The following is a 22987-nucleotide window of genomic DNA, read 5'->3' as shown; positions in this document are numbered from 1 at the left end:
ATTGTGGCTCACGGGCCCAGTTGCTCCGCGGCATGTGGGATCTTCCCAGACCAGGGCTCAAACCCGTGTCCCCTGCATTGGCAGGCAGATTCTCAACCACTGTGCCACCAGGGAAGCCCTAACCCTTCCATTTTTGTTGTTTTGTTTTGCTTTTAGCTTTCTCTTCTCTTTTTTTTACATATATGAATTCCCCAAGATTCTTTGTCTCACTTTTCTTCACCAGAGAGTAAAGGAGGGAGGGAATTAAAGTATTCCTAGGGCTTCAAATAAGCAGGTGTTTTACTTAATCTAGCTCTGATTTTTAAAATTACTTTTTTGTCTCCTTTTGGATATTACCTGAACTTCTCATAGTAAAATTAATTGTTGAATGGATTTTTTTCCATGCTAGAAGACATGCTATGTTATGTCCGCTAGTATATCTGGTACATAGTTGGCGATTACAGTCATTCCTCGGTATCCATGAGGGATCTCTTCCAGGTGCCCCTGGGGAAACCAAAATCCACAGATGCTCAAGCTCAAGTCTCCGAGTGGTTCTGCATCTTTGGATTTAGCTAACTGTGGATTGTGTAGTACTGTCAAATGTATTTATTGAAAACAACAACAACAAACCGAGTATTAGTGGACCTGTGTGCGGTTCAAACCTGTGTAGTTCAAGGGTCAAAAGGGTCAACTGCAGTACATATTTGTGAAGTGAACAAATGATATCCTACTATTACCTCAAAGTTAACATTGTTCAAAGTTGAATTCATCTGAAATTTTCCTTTGCTTCTACATCTACCCATTATTCAGTGTCCATATCAAATGCTGTCCCTTTTCTGAAACTTTCTTTAATCCTCACAGTCAAAAAGCACTCTCCCTATCCTATATTTCTTTAGCAAATCATACTTTTATTGTATCTTCATTCTGAATTACATTTTACTTATTTATGTACAGAGTTTATTATGTACATAAGGTTGAGGTCAGGGATTAACATTCTATCCAAAAGCAAATACATTATTTAAAATAATATAAGATCTTAGAAGAGGAAAAGGGTTGAAAGTGAAGGCGTGGGGACTTCCCTGGTGGTCCAGTGGGTAAGACTATGTGCTCCCAATGCGGGGGGGCCCGGGTTCGAGCCCTGGTCGGGGAACTAGATCCTGCATGCATGCCACAACTAAGAGTGCACGTGCTGCAACTAAAGAGTCCACAACTAAGAGTCTGCATGCCGCAACTAAGACATGGCACAGCCTAAATAAATAAATAAATATTTAAAAAAGAAAGTGGAGGTGTGTCATGGTACCTTCTGAATAGTATTGCGCCCTTCCCCATCTTGCTACTTTTCATTTACCCTTCAGTCTTAGTTGAGACATTATTTCATCCAGGAAGCTTTCTGTGAGCCTTAAGCGAGTCTTCACTGTGCTGCTTTTCTTTGTACTCCTCTAGCATCACTCATTTAGCAAATGATTATTGAGTGCCTTTTATGTGCTGGCATTGTGCCAGGCAGCGGGAATAAAGTGGTGAACAAAATTGTTATCATCTCTTCCATCATGGAGCCTACAGTCTAGTGAGAAAGACAGACATAAAACAAATAATCACCAAATAAGTAATTATCAATTGCTATGAAGAAAAAGTACAGGGTTCTTTGTGAGAGTAAACCTATTGGGGGGGGTGTTGATCGGAGAAGAATTTTTGGAAAAAGTGTATCTAACAAAAACATCAATTATGATGATTGAGATTCAGCCAGACAAAGAATAGGGAAAAGGGCATTCCATGTAGATATAGTATCTTAAAAGGCCCTAAGGAATAAACAAAAAACTTGATGCCTTTAAGGAACAATAAGGCAGGGCCATTTTGGCTGAAAATGTAGTATTTACTCATACAGATGAGAAAACTGAGGCTCAGGGAGGTTCAATGAGTATAGAATATATACTAAGGTCATCAAAGTAATAAATGGGAGAATCTAGATTCAAATTTTGGACTTTATAAATTCTTAGTGTTCTTTCCATTATACCTTGGCATTCCCTAGTGAAAATCTGAACAAAATTTTTCCAAACTCTGGTGTTTTGTTTCTTTTCCAACATCATAGAATATTCTCTGACCATTTTCTATTTTTTAACAAAGAAGATATTTGTATGTGGAACCATTGCTGTCAACAGAAAAGGGATAATTGACCTGGCACCAGGCAGGGATGCTTCTATTGAATTTGTGGCTTTGAAAACTGATTTTAGCATTTCCTTGACTCTAAGGATTTATGAGCCTCCAGAGTTGTCAGGGTTCTATGGTATCCACTGTCTTTAATAATCTGTGGATTTCTTTGATTTTTGCCAGTGGAGCGTTAAAACTTTCAAAATTCATAGCAAGTGTCTTACACTCTATGTTGTTTCCATTCAACAGTATAACTTTGTAAACTTGACCTACCTCTGGCATATATTTAAGTTAATGTTTCACGAAATACACAAACTCCTTTTTGCAGTTGATCTCCACACAGCTGATAAAACATCCAAGTGTTAGCTTCCCCCCTCCTCCCATTTTGATGTGGATGGGAAGGGGGAGGGAAGAAGTTGTTATGATGCAAAGGCAAAGTTGGAAGAGTCATTTTTTTCCTCCAGAGAATCTTCTCTATTACCCTGTAATGACATACCCACAATCCAGGATGTAACAGCCTGTTTGCTTAGTAGCCTTCAAAAATGTCCAAATCATGGCAAATGTGTTTACCTATGTTCTAGGTAATTGGTGACTTGTTAGCTTAGTGACCAATTTCAGGAATGTTTTATATAAGGAGACTCCCCCAGGGATGCTCCTGCTCCTTTTGTAACCTGATGTAATTGTCCTGTGTTTATCAAAGACCTTTTGATACATTTTTTTCCTTCTAAGTATTCTTTTCTTTAAGAATAATGATTGTAACACAACACAATGAATTTAATTCCTGAGCTAATTTAAAAATTCTTATTGGCATTTTTCATTTGTGATTTTATATCTTGCTCCTCTCAATCTGAGGAAGGAAATAATGTTAAAAGATTACTTTAAGGTACTGATTTTACTTGTTTTAACACCCTTAAACATTGGTTTTGTGGGTGTTTTGCTTGAATGAGGACTGTGGAATTAAGCTTTTTATGACTCAAGGTTTGGGGATATTAGATGCCAAATGTATGTTTTTTAAATTATCTAAAACACAGTTTTATTATAGAGAGGGAGAAAAACATTTAATGGAGAATATTTTTTATCACTAAGGAAACACTTATTATTTTGTTTAAATTTTCAGAGTATACTTATTTTCCTTTACAGTGTTTTCCACCCCACTCCACTCCACCCCTGAGCATTTTTCTGTTTCTTTAAATGTCTTCTCTGTTTTTTGTTTGCAGGCAGCTATCAATGGTGTAATACCCCAGGAAAATGGCATTCTGAGAAGGTATGTTGTAAGGTACTTAGTAGTAAAATGAGAATTTAGCAAAGCAAAAAAGACAGTTGTTAATTTTTTTGGTTTTACTTTTTGATAGAGCACTTTGTGATGATATTTGATGTATAAGTTCATTAATACAGTTATTCTTCTTTCAGATATTTTTATTAGTCATATTAATTTCCTAAAGTCTCCAGTGTCTAACTGTATAATGTTATTTCAGATTGGGTGATATCACTTTTAAATGTGATTTTATTTTATTTTTAAGGAAACTTTTCAAGGTCATCTTCTAATCCATAAGATGGAAGGAACTGAATCCTTTAAACTGTTAGTAGTGAGAAAATGAGACATGCCTCAGTAACTCCAGAGCATGGTTATCATGTAACTATACAGGCTTTTATCTCCAACCTTACTAATTCTTTTTTTTTCTCCCTTTGGTTTCTAAATTAAATTTATGTTAATTTGCAACAATTTGAGTAAGTCCTTAATAATGAAACTTCCCAGAGCACTGAGCTGTTTTACCTGAAGTATACAGTGTTAACATGTGGAATAGTCTTCCTGGTTTTGTGTCATTGCCAGAAGGTAAAATTGGAAGATGATGCCAAGAGAACTATGGTAGTTACAAAATAATTCCTTAAATTAAAAATAAATTCATAACTTTTCTTAAAATTGGAGACTGGTTCTGGATTAAAAGAGCACATTATAAAGTCATAGGAGGTAAAAACCATTCTCCCTTACAAGTGTGGTTTAATTACTTGATATGCCCCCCCCCGCCGTCCCCCCCCTTTGGCTTGAATTTTGGTGGCTGGGATTTCTAAGTCACTGAAGCATGATCTGCTAAGTGCAGATGAGGCAAACAGAAACAGCAGACTACGAATGAGGTTGTTTTGGAAAGGACGAAAAGTGCTGTTGCAAAAACATCAAAAAATTTACCATGAACTGCAAAATGTGCTGTACTGTATAGGAAACAGTGTATATTTAGAAAGGAAGAAAAATTCTCTTTGGTACCTATACCACCCTTAGTGATTAATGGTTTTTAGGTGAAAGCAATGATAAACAGACCTGTTCTCCACTTTTTCTTTTTTGAAAACTGCCAGAATTTCATCCAGAGTAAATGTGGCTGATTTCCAGAGTCTGTACCAAATAATTTTTCTGTGTTGGTTTGTTCGGGTTTCTTTTTTTTTTTTTGGTTCAGAAACATTCAATCCTATTGAAGCCCTTGTCTAGAAAGCAAACCAGATGATTACAGAAACTTCCTTCAAGATTATTTTTTTCCTTGGTTTAGAAGGTTTTAGACTGCTAAATATGGCTCCAGTTTTATTCTTGAGTAAATGTTATTCCACTTTTTGTGCCAAAATTTTTGCTTGCTAAACCCTTGTGGATTCAGCTGCTACGTTCTGAGTACATAATTGGATATATCTTACAATTAATAGTATTTGCTATGGGTGAACTGTAGAAATTCCCTCATCCCTGGAAACATCCCATTTCTCCTGTCACAGAAGATACTTTCTGGTTAATATATTTTATAGCTAGAGATGCAGTACGGAATTGATTTCTAATAAGGTTACTATGATATTTGGGGTTTAACTTTCATCAGAGTGGGTTTTTGTTTGTTTTGTTTGCTTGTTAAAGGAATGAATCATATGTCCACAAAAGAAAGTAATAGTTTTCAACTTTTTCCTTCCTAACTTTGTTCTTTAGTTTTGAAATCACTGTGGATTTGACAGAACTGAAAATTACTCTTGTATGTCTACTGACCAGAGGAAAGGAAAGAGGGCTCTTTGTACTTTCTCATAGATTTAACACTGAAAGTGGAAGACACAATGCTAGGAATGGTATATGTAGGCAGTTTAAAAGGATCTTTGTTTTGTGTGTTTGATATTTGTGGTAAGTTGATTATAGTATGTGAAAACAGCTAACGCTTAATTTGTCAGTTTATACCTTAGCAGAGAAAAGAGCTACCAAAAAGAGGTGTTTTTTTTTTAATATGAATTATTTTTGGAGGGAGAAGAACCTAATCTCTGCACTTTATAGCTTTTCTTGAAATCAGATGTTTATGTGAATTCAAAAGTGGGAATTTGTTTTTTTAACATGCCCATAAGTTCAAGGCAAAGAAACTAACTTTTTAAAATACTTAAGGCACTGTGCTAGGTATTTGATATACTTTTCTTTATTAATGCCCATTAAAACCCTTAAGAAATAAATGCTCATATTTTATAGATGAGGAAATTCAAGATTAGAGAATTTATAGATTCACTGAAGGCCACAAATATAGTAGTTGGTGAAGTCTGGATTTTCTCATTTTAAAAACCATGCTCTTGGGCTTCCCTGGTGGCGCGGTGGTTGGGAGTCCGCCTGCCGATGCAGGGGGCGCGGGTTCGTGCCCGGTCCGGGAAGATCCCACATGCCGCGGAGTGGCTGGGCCCGTCAGCCATGGCCGCTGAGCCTGCGCGTGCGGAGCCTGCGCTCTGCAGCGGGAGAGACCACAACAGTGAGAGGCCCGCATACCGCAAAAAAAAAAAAAAAAAAAAAAACCATGCTCTTTCTTTTATATCACTCTGTCCTCTTCAAGGTCAGTAACCCAGGCATGTCACAACTTTTAAGATTTTTTCCTTTGGGTAAAGAAGTTGAAATTTAATATGCGTATGTAACATCTCTTCCACAGCTTTGTTTTAACAGTTATTATTTGTAATAAGCAAGTAAAGGCATTTTACAGGTAGAGAGAACAAGGCATGAAGTGACTTGGCTCAGATGATACAGCATGATGTTGATGAGTCAGTAAGCAAGTCTTCCGTCTCATCTTCGAAGGCTTATTTCACTAGACAATACATTGCTAATATAGCATATTTATAAAGTGTAAAAATATGCAGTCATAATCTAAACCATTCATTTAGTCATAAACAAACATCAAGTATGTACATGTATATTTACTACATCTTGTTGTAATATTTTATTTATTCAGGATATTGTCCAGAGCCTTTTAAAAAATTATTTTTGGAGAAAGCTGTTGTTAGAAAGGAGCACTAATGAATTACTTGTATTAGTAGAGAGTAGATGCTATGTTTTATAAAAATTTTATGAATTAATAGTGTAATTTTACTCATTGACTAAGTGGGTGGTATTTATCAACTCATTTATTTTGTGATCCAGACAGATATACTGTATATTTGTCTATTGTTTAATTCATTGAGGAAACCTAGCGAAGACAGGTTTGTTTTCAAATCTTGAGCATTATTATAATAGCTTTCAGAATATATAAGTGCTGAGGTTTTCTGATTTAGAAAATGTCCATTTTGGCCAGTTAGTCTTTATTTATTGTCTTTTCAGATACCCGTTTAAAAAATCTGATCTTTTTCTAGAGACAAATTTATCTTTAAGACACATGTTTTTTGCACCTAGAGGTTTTACCATGGGATGGACTTTTAAAAATTGAAATAAACAAGTGCAGGGTTTCTGTTTACTTTGCTTTGTTCGCTGTCTTCCAAGAATCTGTGTGGTTTGTAGAGGAAAGTTGAGCAAGGATAAAAACGCTCCTTTAGTTGAAGTTTAGATCTAAAATACATTTCTCCATAGAGTTTGCCTTACCACCCAGTGTCTTTTTTTTTTCTTTCCTTTAAATTATTAACTTAAAAAGAATAGTGAGAAGGTCAAATTATAGGATGGTAGTCTTCATAGATGAAAAATCTTAAAAAGTTTTTTTTGAGTTAATAGTTTTGGATGCCTTTGCACTCTTTGGATATCACTGAACATTAGTCACAACTGACAAGATCATTCATTAACTGGTAATCTCTTTTCTCTCTCTCTCTTTTTTTTTTTGATTGCTAGTAAAAAAAACTAATGTAAATTCATTATTTTTGCTGATCTCGAAATAGAGTAATTATAGCTAATAAGAAAAATTTCAAGAGATAGCTTTAAAAAAAATCCTCTTTCTGGCTAAGAAACATACCAAAGAGTGTGCTCTGATTAGAAATATTAAACTATCCTCTAGAGTTAGGGTTTGGTAAAGGGAAAAAAAGCACCACACTAGCACCTCTTTCACAAAAGATGGGATTTCATATAGGGAATGAGTTACACAGATATATAGTAGGTTGAAAGAGCAATAATGACTGCAGGAAACAACTGGACCATCAGGCCCACATGGGGGTGGGTTCTGCTGGTCGATGAGGAAGGGAGCCTAGGGCAGGAGGAGACTTAAAGCTGAGAAGGGTGGGCAGAGCCGGGACTGTATGGGGCAGATCCATGGTACCCACTCCAGGAAGCCTGCTCTAGGGCAGACCTGCCCAGAAGAGGCCTCTATTGACCATCAAAGGGCACAAGGTTACTCCTGGTACTGGAGGAAAAAAGGAAAGAGCTTGGGAGAGGTTGAAGTTAGCAGAACTTTGGAGCTCAGAGGAAGGGCCTTAGGAACTTGGCCCCAGACACATGAGAAAGAAGTCCTGCTCAGCTGATACTGGTATTTCTGACAGGATGCAGAGGCTTTTTTCGAAGTATTGAAAGAAAATAGAAGCTAACTTCAGTGGTTGATGCTGAAACAAAGTGGGTGTCATTGTTACGGTGTTGTTACTGCTAGGGTAATGTTGATAGGATCAGTGTGTAAACTGTAAGAATAGAATCTTGTCTGTGTCTGTGTGCGTACACGTGTGCTGTTACTGTCCTTGTTTCTGTTACTGATCATAAAGCCATGGTTGATATTTACCAGTTTCTTCCACTATTTATTCTATATTCCCTCTGCCAGTGCCTCAGATAGTCAAGGTTCTCTACTTCGTGGGACATCTCAAACATTCATTCTTGAAGAGTTAGAATCCTCAGTGGACTTATCCTTTTTAAAAAATTGGTTGTAGTTTCCCATTAACTCTTTTCTTTTTTTTTGCGGTACGCGGGCCTCTCACCGCTGTGGCCTCTCCCATTGCGGAGCATGGGCTCCGGACGTGCAGGCTCAGCGGCCATGGTTCACGGGCCCAGCCGCTCCGCGGCATGTGGGATCTTCTCGGCATGTGGGATCTTCCCGGACCGGGGCACAAACCCATGTCCCCTGCATCGGCAGGCGGACTCTCAACCACTGCGCCACCAGGGAAGCCCCCCATTAACTATTAATTTTGGACATACCCTAGAAAATAGTCCATTGCATAGCAGCAACCTGGTTTTTTTCCTTGGTAATTGAGACCAGCTAGTACCTCCTCCTTTGCTAGTTGATTCAGTAGCATGAGGAGTATAAAATGGCCAAGTGGCATTCTCAAATTCTAATACAGTGGAAGTACTGTGGAAACATTACATCCTGTGATTTCTGAACCATCAGAGCCCAAAGTTGCAGGAAGCAAAAATTTGGTAAGTTATTAGGCATAATAAGGGGAACTCTTACCACGACTTAATTCCCATACTCATTTTTTTTCCTGGCAATGTGAGATATATCACTGTGTTTTGGTCATTGATATAAAGAATATACCACATCCTTTAAGGTGGAGTCCCAAGCTTTGAGGATATTCTCTCCCAACCTGTGGCATAACTATCTTCACCATTACACTATTCAGTCAAGCTAGCTGCTTCTGGGTAATGGTGTACACCAGTGATACCAGTGCTGCACTTCTCTTACTGTGAAATGAGTTCCTTGGTTAGAACCAGTGCTGTGTGGGAAGCCATAGACCAATAAGGCATTCCCTAAATCCATGAATGGTGGTGCTGGCAGAAGCATTGCTGTCAGGTGAGTCAATTTCATATTCAGAAAATTGTCTTTTTAGGTAAGAACAGATCACTGCCCCCTCCATTATAGAAATGATCCATTACCAGACCCCTGAGGAATGGGGCCGTATTGAGGGCTCCATATTGGTCTCTGTTGTTTGCAGTTTAGGCACTCAGTAGTTTCCTTAGCCAGATTCAGACTTGGTGAGGGTAAGTTGATGCTGTTGTGCCTATGCCTAACCTCTGTCCCTACTGACATGGCCACATTGTACATTAATGCATTGAGCGGTCCTGGGGTAGTAAGGGAATAAGCTAACTGACATCAACAGAACAATGTCATCTTATCCATATTGAGAGCCTTTTTTTTTTTAAGTGGATAGCTTGTAGATAGCAGTCACCCCATGACATATATTCACATTTTGTGTTCATTCTAAACGATCCATTTCCAGTCCTCTTCCCCAGACTTCTGTGTCAGCCAGTTTTCTTTTTATTCTTTCCAAGTTCTGATCAGCTGGGCAACCCATTAACTATTGCCCGTGATTCAGTGTAGATTTGTATCTCAGGTTATTTCTCTTTCTAAATGAAGTGGTCACCCTGTGGTACAACCTTAAGTTCTCCCCACTGGGAGGCTTTTCTTCCACTACTGTCTTTCAGGGATATCTTTGATTGGGATTGTAATGTTTCAGCAGTCTGTTTTTGGTTGGTACCAGCATATTATATATAACCATTTTTTCCTTTCCCAGTGCAAATTTTTTTCTTTCTCAGTTAGCTTAGATATCTCTTATGCACTGATGAGAAGTACAAGGTGCAGCAGCCAGCCATGTACCATAATATGCTTCTGACCCCTGGACCCCAAAACTTCACCAAGGTGAAGCCCTCTGCATTTTCGTGGTGTGCATCTCCTAATCTCTAGCATGCATGTATCTTAGCAAAGCATCCAAGTACTTGCTGCTTTTGCTCTTCAGGACCAATCTACATTGTCATCACTATAATGTTTTGTGGAATACCTGGGTTATCAAGATCTATCCAGGCTAGATTATTATGCCAAAGAGCAAGAGAGTTGTTATAATCTTCAGGAAAATATAGTGAAGGTATATTGTTTACCCTGCTGAGAGGAAGCAAAACGCTTGTCATGGTGCTTGAAAATTAAAATAGAGGAAAGAAAAAGTCTGTGCAAGTTTAGTTGCTTCCTGTTGTCTCCTCCTACATAATAACCCTAATTCCATGAATTAGGAAGTCAATATGAGCTATCGGGATCTGGGGAAAAAACTACAGGGTAGGTTGAATAGATTGAATGAACACTGTATGATTGGATTTAGGCCAAAGCCTCATTTACCACCATAACTTCCATTTTTGTATCCCCAGGAATTAGTATTGGAGTTAGCATCTAGTAATCCTCTAAAGATCTAGATATTTTCCTTTTTTCAGTACACAAACCCCTAGTAAATGGCTACAGGTCTCTTAGGGGAATTCTTAGAGGAAAATTTACAATACACATGTGGCTCTGTTGCATTGTCTTTGGGGGACCAAGAACTTTGTGTTTGGCAACTGGGAGTGACTGTGACCCTCCATTATAGTTATGGAAGTTAGGATCTAGGCTGCCAGATCTAGGTTTCTGTTGTTTATAGATCAAGTAATATTTTAGTCAACTGACTTTTCATTTTGTTTCTTAGAAGTGCCACGTTCAATAAAGCACTACTAAAGGTCTCTGCAGGTTGAAATCTTCTGGTTGCCACATTTTGTCCATGCTGTCCGTAACATCATTGCTCCCTCCTTTTTCTTGTTAAACTCTGCCATTTGACCTATGCACTCTGGGATCTCATCATGCCTATTAGGGAGTCTTTTTCAGTGATGTCATCTCCCCATGTTATTCCCAACCCACAGAAGACAGCCACTACAGAGTTTTTCAAGGATGTAGATTCCCTCACTAATGTATTTTTCAGTGCTTTAGTGCAGTGTTCTCTGGGACCTCATGGATTATGTAGTAGGAGGATGTGTATAGTATATTCAGGTTGTACATGGTTAATCCACTTTAGCATTCATATTTTTCTAAGCATCCGGATTTCTTCTACATTTTGCCAGGAAAGTTTGGGCATTTCCTCCTCATTAAATGTAGACTCCTTTGGGATTCAAGTTTCATTCAGTTGACAAGGAAACTATTAGAAGTACTTACAACTGCTTAAGCAAATATATTATATTTGGCCCTATTCAAACTCTTTTGGTCAAACTCACTTAAAATTCATTTCTATAACTATTCCCTAGGTTTTTGCTGATATAATTTATCAAAATATTATAATTACTTTTGGATATAAGTTGTCTTTTCTCAGTTAAGACATTGTACTTATTTTCTTGGAACATGCCTACATCTGATTTTATAGGTAATAAGGAATGGTGGAGGTAGGTTTTGAGAATAGACATCCCCCTTCAAGGCAACTGTCTCAGATAAGAGTATTCATAGTTTTTAAGCAAGAAGCTAATCTCAGTCATGGGAGGAGGAGCTGTTTCTGCTTACAGAAGAGGCTCAGAGAGACTCCAGGGGTTCAGGATTCCGACATTCACCTGAATCCGCTCGGGTATCCCCATTTCACATCTTAGGTTCTCACTCCTTCCACAACAGTGCCTTAACTTTCACAAAAGTGACTTAGAAAGTATGTATATTCAACTTTCACTGTAAATATGCAAGCTGCAAAATTAAATTTTGAGTCCAATTCTTAGGAAGATCATACCTGTGGTTACAAGAAATAAGAAGCTCTTTTTAAAGTGCCACTTCAGAAACTCTGTAACTTTCTTATTATGAATTGAACTGAAATTTAAAAACCCCAAGTGTGTCATTTTATTCTGTAAGCTCTCCTTTAGAGTCAGAAGCAGCCTGCTCATAGTCCTTGTGATTATTACCACCATAATGGTCAGGTCAGATAGTCATTTGGTTCCCTTCGGCACTTGTTTCAATAATGATAATTAATCATTATGCCAGTGCATGGCTTGGATCACTAGTATCCCATTTTCCATTGGCAAGGAGTTCAGCAGTGCATTGAAGGTCAAGGCCATAAGCAAGCCAGTTCCTGAATCCTTTGTTTCCTGGGGCACCTCCATTATCAAGAAAATGAAACCACACTAGGGTATTTTTAACAGAGGGAATTTAATGTAGGATTGGTTACACAGGTGTGGAAGACTAAAAGAGCAAAAAAGTAAAACTGAAGTAACCTAGATACAATAACTGCTTCAGGAAGTTACTGCTTGAAGGTCTAGGGAACAAAGGGATTAACAGAACTTTGAAACTCAGAGGAGCTCTTTGAAGCTGAAGATCAGACCTCTGTGGAATGTATACTGTCCAGCCATTAGTGATATCTCAGAGGGAATGACAAGAAGCTGGTTATAAGAGTGCTGAAAAAAGCAGGAGACTGAAAGCTGTAGGGTGATGCTGATTGAAATGCATGCAAACAGGAAGAAGGAAGTCTTTCCTCCCCTCCTCCTAACTACTAATCTCTACCTAGTATCCTCTATTTGACAAAGGTCTATCAGGAAACCATATGCCAAAGGAAAAATATAATTTTGCAGAATCCTAGCCCCTGCATTACAGAATAGACTATAGAAGGATGAATTTGGAGTTAAGAAAACAATGTCAGTGACCAAACTGCTAATTAGCTGTTTTTCTTAGGTTCTGAGAAGTTGTGACAACATTTAGATATGTGAAGTATTATTGCACAGATTCTGTTCATAGATGCCTAGAAGCTCACTTTGGCTTCCAAACAGTGACATTCTTCCTGCTTTGGACATTTTCTCTGTTCTCATGTTTTCCTTCCCACATTACTTTCCTTGACTCTGACAACTGGGAGAATGGATAGGTTTTTGTCTTTGGATCAGTGATTAGAGTGTCTGAACTCTGGTGAGATCTAAGCTAGTCACTTTCAAACTTTTTGACAAGACCTACAATGAGAAATATTTGCATTCCAAAATACACATATTACAAATATGTCCCAGAATCAAAAGTTTTATGAAATAATACTTGGTCCTAACTATTTAGTGAAATATACTAATAATTTCTATCCTATTCTATCCATCCTTTTCTATTCTTAATCTTATTCTGATTGTGTTCTTTAAAAGACTTACCACAACTCAGTCAATTATGTAATCTATAATTTGATAAACACTGATCAAAGCAACAGTGTGAAGTAAATATAAATATTCTCTCCTCTCCTTCTCTCCTTCTTAATTGTATAAGCAATGCTTAACTTGGCAAGTTTTTGGTCATTTTTGTTGTTGTTCCTATTCGGGCCCCCAACACATTATTTTTCTTTAAATTCAGGGTGAGAAGAAAGATATTTTAGAACTGAGCTTATAGTTCTGGTGGTAGAGAAAAATTACACAATAATGATATTTAATGGGAGCATTTCTTATGTTTCCTCCCTCCCTACTTTTCCTACTGAGGGGGGAAAAACAGTGACAATATATATATGATAACTTAAGTCAGAGAAAAAAAAATCCAAATTCTTCATAATTATTTCTCTACTCATTAGTTTGTCAAATATTTGTATATCTTCTATGTATAAAATCTTGAACTCAGCAAATGATACAGCCATTAAAAACACAAATGTGAACTTCATAATTATTGATAGTAGTGAGATGTTAGAACTAGTCTGAGGTAGTAAAACATGCTCTGAGTTGAAAAATACTTAATCTGAGATATGAAAGATAAATATAATTAGCTAGAAGAAAGATGGAATTTGGGGATGGGATGGGAAGGAAAGAATATTCTTAGAAGGAATAATTTTTATGTTACCTCGTGAACTAGGAAGGATCAAGGTAAGACAAAAAACAAAAAGCTGTTCTGGCTATTAGCATAGAGAGATGGAGATAGCATAGCACAAGATGAAGATGGGAAGGTAGATAGGATTCAGATCATATAGGGCCTTGTATGCCACTTTGACCATTTATATGAAGAGCAAAGGGGAGTATAGAAGAAAATGATATGAAGACATTTGTCTTTAATTTCACTCTAGCGGTGGTATGGGATGAAATGCAGGGGGGTAAGGGTATGTATGGAGAGATTAGTTAGGCTATTGCATTAATCTGTGCAAGAGGTGACTGGCTTGGACTAGGGTGGCAGCTTCGGAGGGGAAAGGTAGATGACTTATCTAAAAGATATTTAGGAGGTAAAACTGAAAGGACTAGTTAGATGTAGGAGTTGAGAGAGAAAAAGAGGGCAAGGATAATGCCAGAGGTTTCTAGCTTGGGTAGCTAATATGTGGAATAAATGGGAAAATCAGGCTTGGGGAAACATTAATGATTTAAACTTTGGCTATACTGGGTTTGAGGTTTGGGATCTTACTAAGTACTAGGCATTGTGCTAAGCTTTTCATACACATTATTTGATCTAATCCTTACAAATATACTTAATTTTCCTGTTTTACAAATGAGACAGCTATTAAGTGGACAGAGCCACAATTTCATTTTTATTCTTTAAGAAGGGAGAGATTCAACCATGTTTAAATGTTTCTGAGAAGAATCCAGAAGAGAAGGAGATGTTGAAGATAATGGAAGGGAAAGGGATAATCCATTATGTAAAGCTAATGAGTAGATGCGTAGATAGAACGATGTCTTCTCTATTTAGAGAAAGAGAGTGCATATGCAGGTTAGTTTGTGGATTTGATGTTAGAAGGATAAGGGAATTTCTTCTTGATGGCATCTGTTTTCTCTGCAAAGTAGGAAAAATATTTTAAGACTGAGGAGTGAGAGGGAGAATGGAGGTTTAAGGATGGTTAAGTTTCAGAATAGTTTTTGTGGAAAGTAGAGTTAATGAATCAATTAATGATTCGGTAAGTAAATGCGAGTGGATTAAGAAGATACTGTTGGTAATTCACAGAGTTTAAAATGATGTTTTATCAGCATCATAACAGCATAAGGCAAAAGTCTAGTTAAATGAGATATGTGTGATACTGCTAACAGACATAGAAATGCAAGGATGGGAGGGAGAGTAATGTGGCTTTCAGTCATTGGGAGAGATTTTATGGAAGAATTAGAACTTACTTAGTCCATGATGCACAGGTAGGTAAATTTGATATGAAGAACAACACAAGCCAAGTACAGTTAAGTCCCCTCTATACAAATGAGTTCTGTTTCGCGAGTGCTTTCGTAAGTCCAGTTTGTTCGTAAGTTCAACAAAGTTAGCCTAGGTACCCAGCTAACACAATCGGCCATATAGTATTGTGCTGTAATAGGTTTATAATACTTTCGCATCTTTGAAAGTTCGCAACTTGAAGGTTTGTATGTATGGGACTTACTGTATGGAGTGGGTCCTTAGTGGTAATCTGTAGTTATTTGGTTGATGATAATCCTTCTTTTATGTCAATATTTCAGTGACTATGGGGGTGAGCCTATATCAGGACCTGCATTTGATCCAGCAAGTCACCCAGCTCCAGCTCCTGCTCCTGCTCCCTCTTCTTCAGCATTTCGACCTGTAATGCCATCTAGGCAAATTGTAGAAAGGCAACCTCGGATGCTGGACTTCAGGGTTGAGTACAGAGACAGAAATGTTGATGTGGTACTTGAAGACAGCTGTACCGTTGGTAAGGTTTTTCCTACCATATAGCCTCCACAAATAATTCATTAGGTAAACATTCAGTTTATATTCTTTTGTTTTGAGTTGACTGCTGACAAGAAGGAAATAAAAACAAATTGATATTGTTTCATACAGATTATTGTGTTCTAATTTTAAATACTGTCTTCAGATTGAGGTAAGTTTGAGAGTAATTTTTTTTTTGTTCCACATATGCAGAATGATATATGAAGCTGTTTTAGGGCAGATACAAATCAAACATCTCAGAGCTTAAAAAAATACCAGAATTATTAAGTATATTGATATCAGACTTTATAGCTGGAGCTCCTTCATTTTTAATACTATGATTAATGAGAAATCAGAAATAAGACATTTCCATCACTTCTTCTCCCTGCCAGCTAAATAAATGATGTAGTACTGTTCTCTCAAAGGAGACTCATAGTGTATGCCTGCCATTTTCAGACAAACTTTACCAAAATTCTGTAGAGAAACTATGTTGAATTCATGTTTGATTCAGATTATTTGATCCATGTTTGTTGCAGAACTAGAAATTGTATTAATTTCTATTTTAATACGGTTTTGCCTTATATCTAAATTTTAGATGTTTCTGAAATTTTGCCTTTGTTCCTTTTTGGGGAGATCCTTTCCTAATTTTATTTAATTTTATTAATTGAGGTACCAGTCTGTGGCCTGTTAGGAACTGAGATGCACAGCAGGAGGTGAGCGGCGGGCAAGCGAGCAAAGCTTCACCTGTATTTATAGCCGCTCCCCATCGCTTGCATTACCTCCTGAGCTCCACCTCCTGTGAGATCACCAGTGGCATTAGATTCTCATAGGAGCACAGACCATACTGTGAACGGCGCATGCGAGGGATCTAGGTTGCGCACTCCTTATGAGAATCTAATGCCTGATGATCTGAGGTGGAGCTGAGGCAGTGATGCTAGCACTAGGGAGCAGCTCCAAATACAGATTATCATTAGAAGAGAGGTTTGACTGCACAGAGACCGTAATAAATCAGTTGCTTGCAGACTCATATCAAAACCCTGTCAGTGAGTGGCAAGTGAAAATTAAGCAAGGCTTTATAGTGGCAAGTGAGTTGATGTACTTCATTGTTAGCTGCATCCGGTGGCAGGCTTTAAGTCAGAATCCGACACTTATTTTAGTCCATGAGTGGCCCGCCCATTATTTTATTTACCACTTCTATCCGCGCCTCTTTCCCACTCTGTGCACTTGTCTCAAAAGTTTTGGTAAGCCCACAAGCTAACCCTAGCCAAAATGAGTAAAAAACAAACGTCACTGGAGAGCTTCTTTGAAAAGGGGGAAAGACCCAATGATGAGACAGCAGAAGAGTCTAAGGCTGCCAACAAAAGAAAGCTGCATTTAAAAGAAAATACCAAGAGTCCTACTTAAATTACAGGTTCATTGCAACAGGTGATTGACATTCTCCAACCCCGCTTTGTATAATATGTGGCAACCGGTTATCCAATGCAGCTGTGAAGCCTTCAAAACTGCTTTGCCACATGGAGACCAAGCACCCTACATTAAAGACAAGCCTTTGGAGTTTTTCAAAAGAAAAAAATGTGAACACAAGAATAGAAGTAATTATTGAAGGCCACCACTTCATCGAATGTGTCTGCACTGAGAGCATCATTCTTAGTGGCTAACTGCATTGCTAAAGCTAAGAAGCCTTTTACTATTGGTGAAGAGTTGATCCTGCCTGCTGCTCAGGACATTTGGTGTGAACTTTTAGGAGAGGCTGCAGTTCAGAAGGTGGCACGTGTTCCTCTTTCAGCTAGCACCATATCTAGATGAATTGATGAAATAGCAGAGGATATTGAGGCATAATTGTTAGAGGATTAATGAGTCACCGTGGTACGCAGCCCTGGTTGACGAGTCTACTGATGTTGACAACAAGGCAACAGTGCTTGTTTTTGTGCGATATATTTTTCAGGAGGATGTGCATGAGGGTATGTTATGTGCACTTTTGTTGCCAGCCAACACTACAGCTGCAGAACTATTCAAGTCTTTGAATTATTACATATCAAGAAAACTGAATGGGTCATTTTGTGTTGGTATATGCATGGACGGAGCAGCTGCCATGACTGGACGGCTTTCTGGTTTCTCAACTCGGGTCAAAGAGGTCGTTTCTCAGATGTAAGTCTACGCCCTGTATCATCCGTAGAGAAATGCAGGCTAGCTGAAAAATGTCACCTGAACTTAAGAGCGTTTTGCAGGATGTGATTAAAATTATCAGCCATATTTAAAGTACATGCCCTTAACTCACATCTGTTCACGCAGCTCTGTGAGGAGGAGGATGCAGAGCACACACGTCTTCTCTTACACACAGAAGTGAGATGGCTTTCTAAAGGTAGATCACTGGCCAGAGTTTTTGAGTTATGAGAACCACTCCAGAGATTTCTTTTAGAAAAATGATCACCACTGGCAGCACATTTCAGTGTCACAGAATGGGTCGCAAAACTTGCTTACTTGTGTGACATATTTAACCTGCTCAACGAACTCAGTCTGTCACTTCAGGGGAGAACGACAACTGTGTTGAAGTCGGCAGAAAAAGTGGCTGCATTCAAAGCCCAACTGGAATTATGGGGGCAACAAGTGAACATTGGGATTTTTGACATGTTTCAAACATTAGCAGAGATTTTGAAAGAGACTGAGCCAGGGCCTTCTTTCTCCCAGCTGGTGCGTGATCACCTATCTCAGCTTTCAAAAGAGTTTGAGCATTACTTCCCAACCACAGAAGACTGAACTGGGAAGGAATGGATCTGTGACCCATTTGTGAATAAGCCAGGTGAATCGACTTTGTCCGTGCTAGAAGAGGATCAACTGGTTGAGATCACAAATGACGGTAGCCTTAAAAGTATGTTTGAGACAACTTCAAATCTCCATATGTTCTGGATGAAAGCTAAGGCGGAATATCCTGAGATTGCCACAAAAAGCACTGAAAAGGCTGCTTCCATTTCCAACACCCTATCTTTGTGAAGCAGGGTTTTCTGCAGTGACAGCAGCCAAAACGAGATTATGGAGTAGACTGGACATAAGCAGCACACTTTGGGTGTCACTGTCTCCCGTCACCCCCAGATGGGACCATCTAGTTGCAGGAAAACAAGCTCAGGGCTCCCACTGATTCTGCATTATGGTGAGTTGTATAATTACTTCATTATATATTACAATGTAATAATAATAGAAATAAAATGCACAATAAATGTAATGTGCTTGAATCATCCTGAAACCATCCCCCCACCCCGTCTGTGGAAAAACTGTCTTCCACGAAACCAGTCCCTAGTGCCAAAAAGGTTGGGGACCGCTGCATTACAGAGAAAAGCAAGTCTGTTAAAAGAGTGATCATTCCCAAACATGAATCAGATTGTTATTCCCTTACTTAAAACCATTTAGAAACTTTCCATTGTTTTGGGGATAAAATTCAAATCTTTTAACATGACCTGTAAGTACTGCTCGATCAGACCCTGCTGCATTTCTAGTTTTCATCCATTATCACTCTCCTTCTTACTCACCATGCCTGAGTTGTAACGGACCTCTTTCAGTTCCTTGAATAGGTTATTAGCTCAGGGCCTTTGTACTTGTTTCTTTTTTTGCCTGGATTCCTCCCCTAGTCTAGTCCCTTCTCCCTGTGCCCATCCCCATGCCCCCAAATATTCCCCTATACATTCCTTTTTATTTTAAAAATGAGATATATACAGTATAGTTTTATTAACTATGGGTACATTGTTGTACAGTGGATCTCTAGAACTGTTTCATCTTGAGTAAGTGAAACTCTATATCCACTGAACAGCAACTTCCCATTTTCCCCTCCTGCAAGCCCCCTGGCAGTCATCATTCTGTTTTCTGCATCTATGAGTTTGACTACTTTAAATACCTTATATAAGTGGAATCATGCAACATTTGTCTTTCTGGCTTATTTCACTTCATATGATAAGTGAAAGGCTCATCCATGCTGTAGCATATTACAGGATTTCCTTTCTTTTTAAAAGCTGAATAATATTCCATTGTATGTATACACCACGTTTTCTTTATCCGTTCATCTGTTGATGGACATTTAGGTTGTTTCCACCTCTTGGCTATTGTGAATAATGCTACAGTGAACGTGGGATTGCAAGTATCTCTTGAGACACTGCTTTCAATTCTTATTTTTGGTGTGTGTGTGTTGTTTTATTTTATTGCAGTATAGTTGATTTACAATGTTGTGTAAGTTTCAGGTGTACAGCAAAGTGATTCAGTTATACATGTACATATATTCATGCTTTTTTAGATTCTTTTCTCATATAGGTTATCGCAGAATATTGATTCAGTTATACATGTACATATATTCATGCTTTTTTAGATCCTTTTCTCATATAGGTTATCACAGAATATTGAATAGAATTCCCTGTGCTATACAGTAGGTCCTTGTTGGTTATCTATCTTATATGTAGTAGTGTATGTGTGTGTTCATCCCAGGCTTCTGATTTATCCCTCCCAACCCCCTATGTTTCCCCTTTGGTAACCATAAGTTTGTTTTTGCTATCTGTAAGTCCATTTCTGTTTTGTAAATAAGTTCATTTGTTTCTTTTCTTTCTTTTTTTAAATTAGATTCCACATATGAATGATACCATATGATATTTGCCTTTCTTTCTCTGACTTACTTCACTTAGTATAATAATCCCTAGGTCCAACCATGTTGCTGCAAATGGCATTATTTCGTTCTTTTTTATGGCTGAGTAATATTCCCTTGTATATAGGTACCACCACAGCTTTACCCATTCCTCTGTTGATGGACATTTAGGTCAGTTCTTTTGGATTAATACCCAGAAGTGAGATTTCTGGATCATATGTTAGCTCTATTTTTAATTTTTGAGGAGCTTCCATACTCTTTATCATAGTAGCTGCACATTTTACATTTTCAGCAATAGTGCACAAGGGTTCCAATTTTTTCACATCCTTACCAACACTTGTTATTTTCTGTTACTTTGTTTTTATTTTTATAATGGCCATCTTAACATGTATGAGTTGATATCTCGTGGTTTTGGTTTGCATTTCATGATGATTGGTGATACTGAGCATCTTTTCATATACCTTTTGGTCATTTATATGTCTTCTTTGGAGAAATGTCTAATCAAGTCCTTTGCCCATTTTAAAATTGGGTTGTTTAACTTTTTGCTATTGAATTGTGAATTTATTTGTTTTGAATATGACCCCTTAACAGATATGTGGTTTGCAAGTATTTCCTCCCATTCTGTAGGTTGCCTTTTTACTCTGTTGATTGTTTCTTTTGCTGCACAAAAGCTTTTTAGTTTAATGTAGTCCCACTAGTCTATTTTTACATTTGTTGTCTATGCTTCTGGTGTCATATCCAAGAAATCACGCCAAGATAAATGTTATGGAGGTTTTTCTGTGTGTTTTTTCTAGTAGTTTTATACTTTGAGACCTGTAATCCTTTTGAGTTAATTTTTGGGTATGATGTAAGATAAAGGTCTAATTTCATTCTTTTGCATGTGGATATCCAGTTATGCCCGTACCATTTGTTAAAGGGACTGTCCTTTCTCCATCATGTAGACTTGGCACCCTTGTCAAAGATCATTTGACCTATATGTGTGGGTTTATTTCCGGGCTCTCTGTTCTGTTCCATTGGTCTATATTTCCATCTTTACACCAGTACCATACTGTTTTGATTACTTTGTAAAATGTTTTTAAGTAAGTGTGAGGCCTCGAGCTTCATTCTTTCTCAAGATTGTTTTAGCTATTCAGGGTCCTTTGTGGTTCCATATGAATTTTGGTATTGTTTTTTCTATTTCTACAAAAAATGCCATTGGGATTTTGATAGGGATCACATTGAATCTGTATGTCCCTTTGGGTAGTATGGACATTTTAACAATATTAAGTCTCTCAATCCATGAACATGTGATGTCTTTCCATTTATCTGTGTCATCAGCAGTGTTTTATAGTTTTCATTGAACAGGTCTTTTGCCTTCTTGGTTAAGTTTATTCCTATGTATTTTATTCTTCTGATGCTGTTATAAATGGGATTGTTTCTTAGTTTCCCTTTTGGATTATTTGTTGTTACTATATAGAAACATAGCTATTTTGTATCCTGCAACTTTGCTGAATTCATTTATTAGTGCTAATACGGTGTGTGTGTGTGTGTGTGTGTGTGTGTGTAAGTGTAATCTTCAGGGTTCTTTACATATAAGACATATTATCTACAAAGAGATAATGTTACTTCTTTTTTCCTGATTTGGATGCCTTTCATTTCTTTTTGTTGCCTTATTACTCTGGCTAGGATTTCCAATACTATGCTGAAAAGAAGTGGCAAGAGTGGGCATCCTTGTATTGTTCATGATCTTTAGAGTAAGATGTTAGCTGTGATCTTTTCATATATGGCCTTTATTGTATTAAGGTAATTTCCTTTTGTTCCTAGTTCGTTGAGTGTTTTTGTCATGAAATGGTATTTTGTCAGATGTTTTTTCTGTATCTATTGAGATGACCATGTGATATTTTCCCCTTCATTCTGTTAATATGGTATATCACATTGATTGATTTTCATATGTTGAACCATGCTTGCATCCCATGGATAAATTCTACTTGGTATATGATCCTTTTAATGTGTTGTCAAATTCAGTTTTTAAGTGTTTTGCTGAGGATTTTTGCATCTATATTCATCAGGAATATTAGCCCGTTGGTTTTTGTTGTTGTTGTTCTTCTTCTTATAGTGTTTTTTTCCTGGCTTTGGCAACAGGGTAATGTTGGCCTCATAAAATGAGTATGGAAGTGTTTTACCTCTTCAAATTTGGGAAGATTTCGAGAAAGATTGATGTTAACTTTTCTTTAAATGTTTGGTAGAATTCTCCAGTGAAGCCATCTGGTGCTGGTCTTTTTTTATTGGGAGGGTTTTGATTATTGATTCAGTCTCCTTACTTACTTACAAGTGTGTTCAGATTTTCTTTTTCTTTATGATTCAGTCTTGGTAGATTATATGTTTCTAGGAATTTACCCATTTCTTCTAAGTAATCCCATTTGTTGGTATATAATTGTTTATAGTAGTCTCTGTGATTCTTTTTATCTTTGTGGCATCAGTTGTAATATCTCTTTTTTCATTTCTGATTTTATTTGAGTCTTCTCTCATTTTTTCTTGGCTTAGGCTGAAAATTCATCAGTTTTGTTGATTATTTCAAACATCAGCTCTTAGTTAGATTGATTTTGTCTGTTGTTTTCCTCTTCTCTTTTCATTTATTTCTAGTCTTTATTGAGGACTAACTTCCTCACTTCTACTAACTTTGGGCTTAGTTTGTTCCTCTTTTTCTAGTTACTTGAAGTGTAAAGTTAGGTTGTTTATTTTTTAATGTAGGCCTCTAGTACTATGAACTTTC

General features: G+C 37.5%; 1 protein-coding gene across 1 annotated transcript in view; it reads left to right on the top strand.

Moving 5' to 3' along the window:
- Positions 1 to 22987, top strand: part of FAF1 (Fas associated factor 1) — a 492565-nt gene that overhangs the window by 168707 nt on the left and 300871 nt on the right. The window contains exons 3-4 of the mRNA XM_032640813.1: positions 3342 to 3388; positions 15410 to 15618. Of these exons, the coding sequence (XP_032496704.1) occupies positions 3342 to 3388; positions 15410 to 15618 (256 nt within the window). The remainder of the gene's footprint in view (positions 1 to 3341; positions 3389 to 15409; positions 15619 to 22987) is intronic.

The sequence above is a fragment of the Phocoena sinus genome, chromosome 1, assembly GCF_008692025.1.
Source record: "Phocoena sinus isolate mPhoSin1 chromosome 1, mPhoSin1.pri, whole genome shotgun sequence".
Classification (NCBI taxonomy): Eukaryota; Metazoa; Chordata; class Mammalia; order Artiodactyla; family Phocoenidae; genus Phocoena; species Phocoena sinus.
The sequence above is the reverse complement of the archived record's forward strand: the minus strand, read 5'-3'. Positions and strand labels throughout refer to the sequence as shown.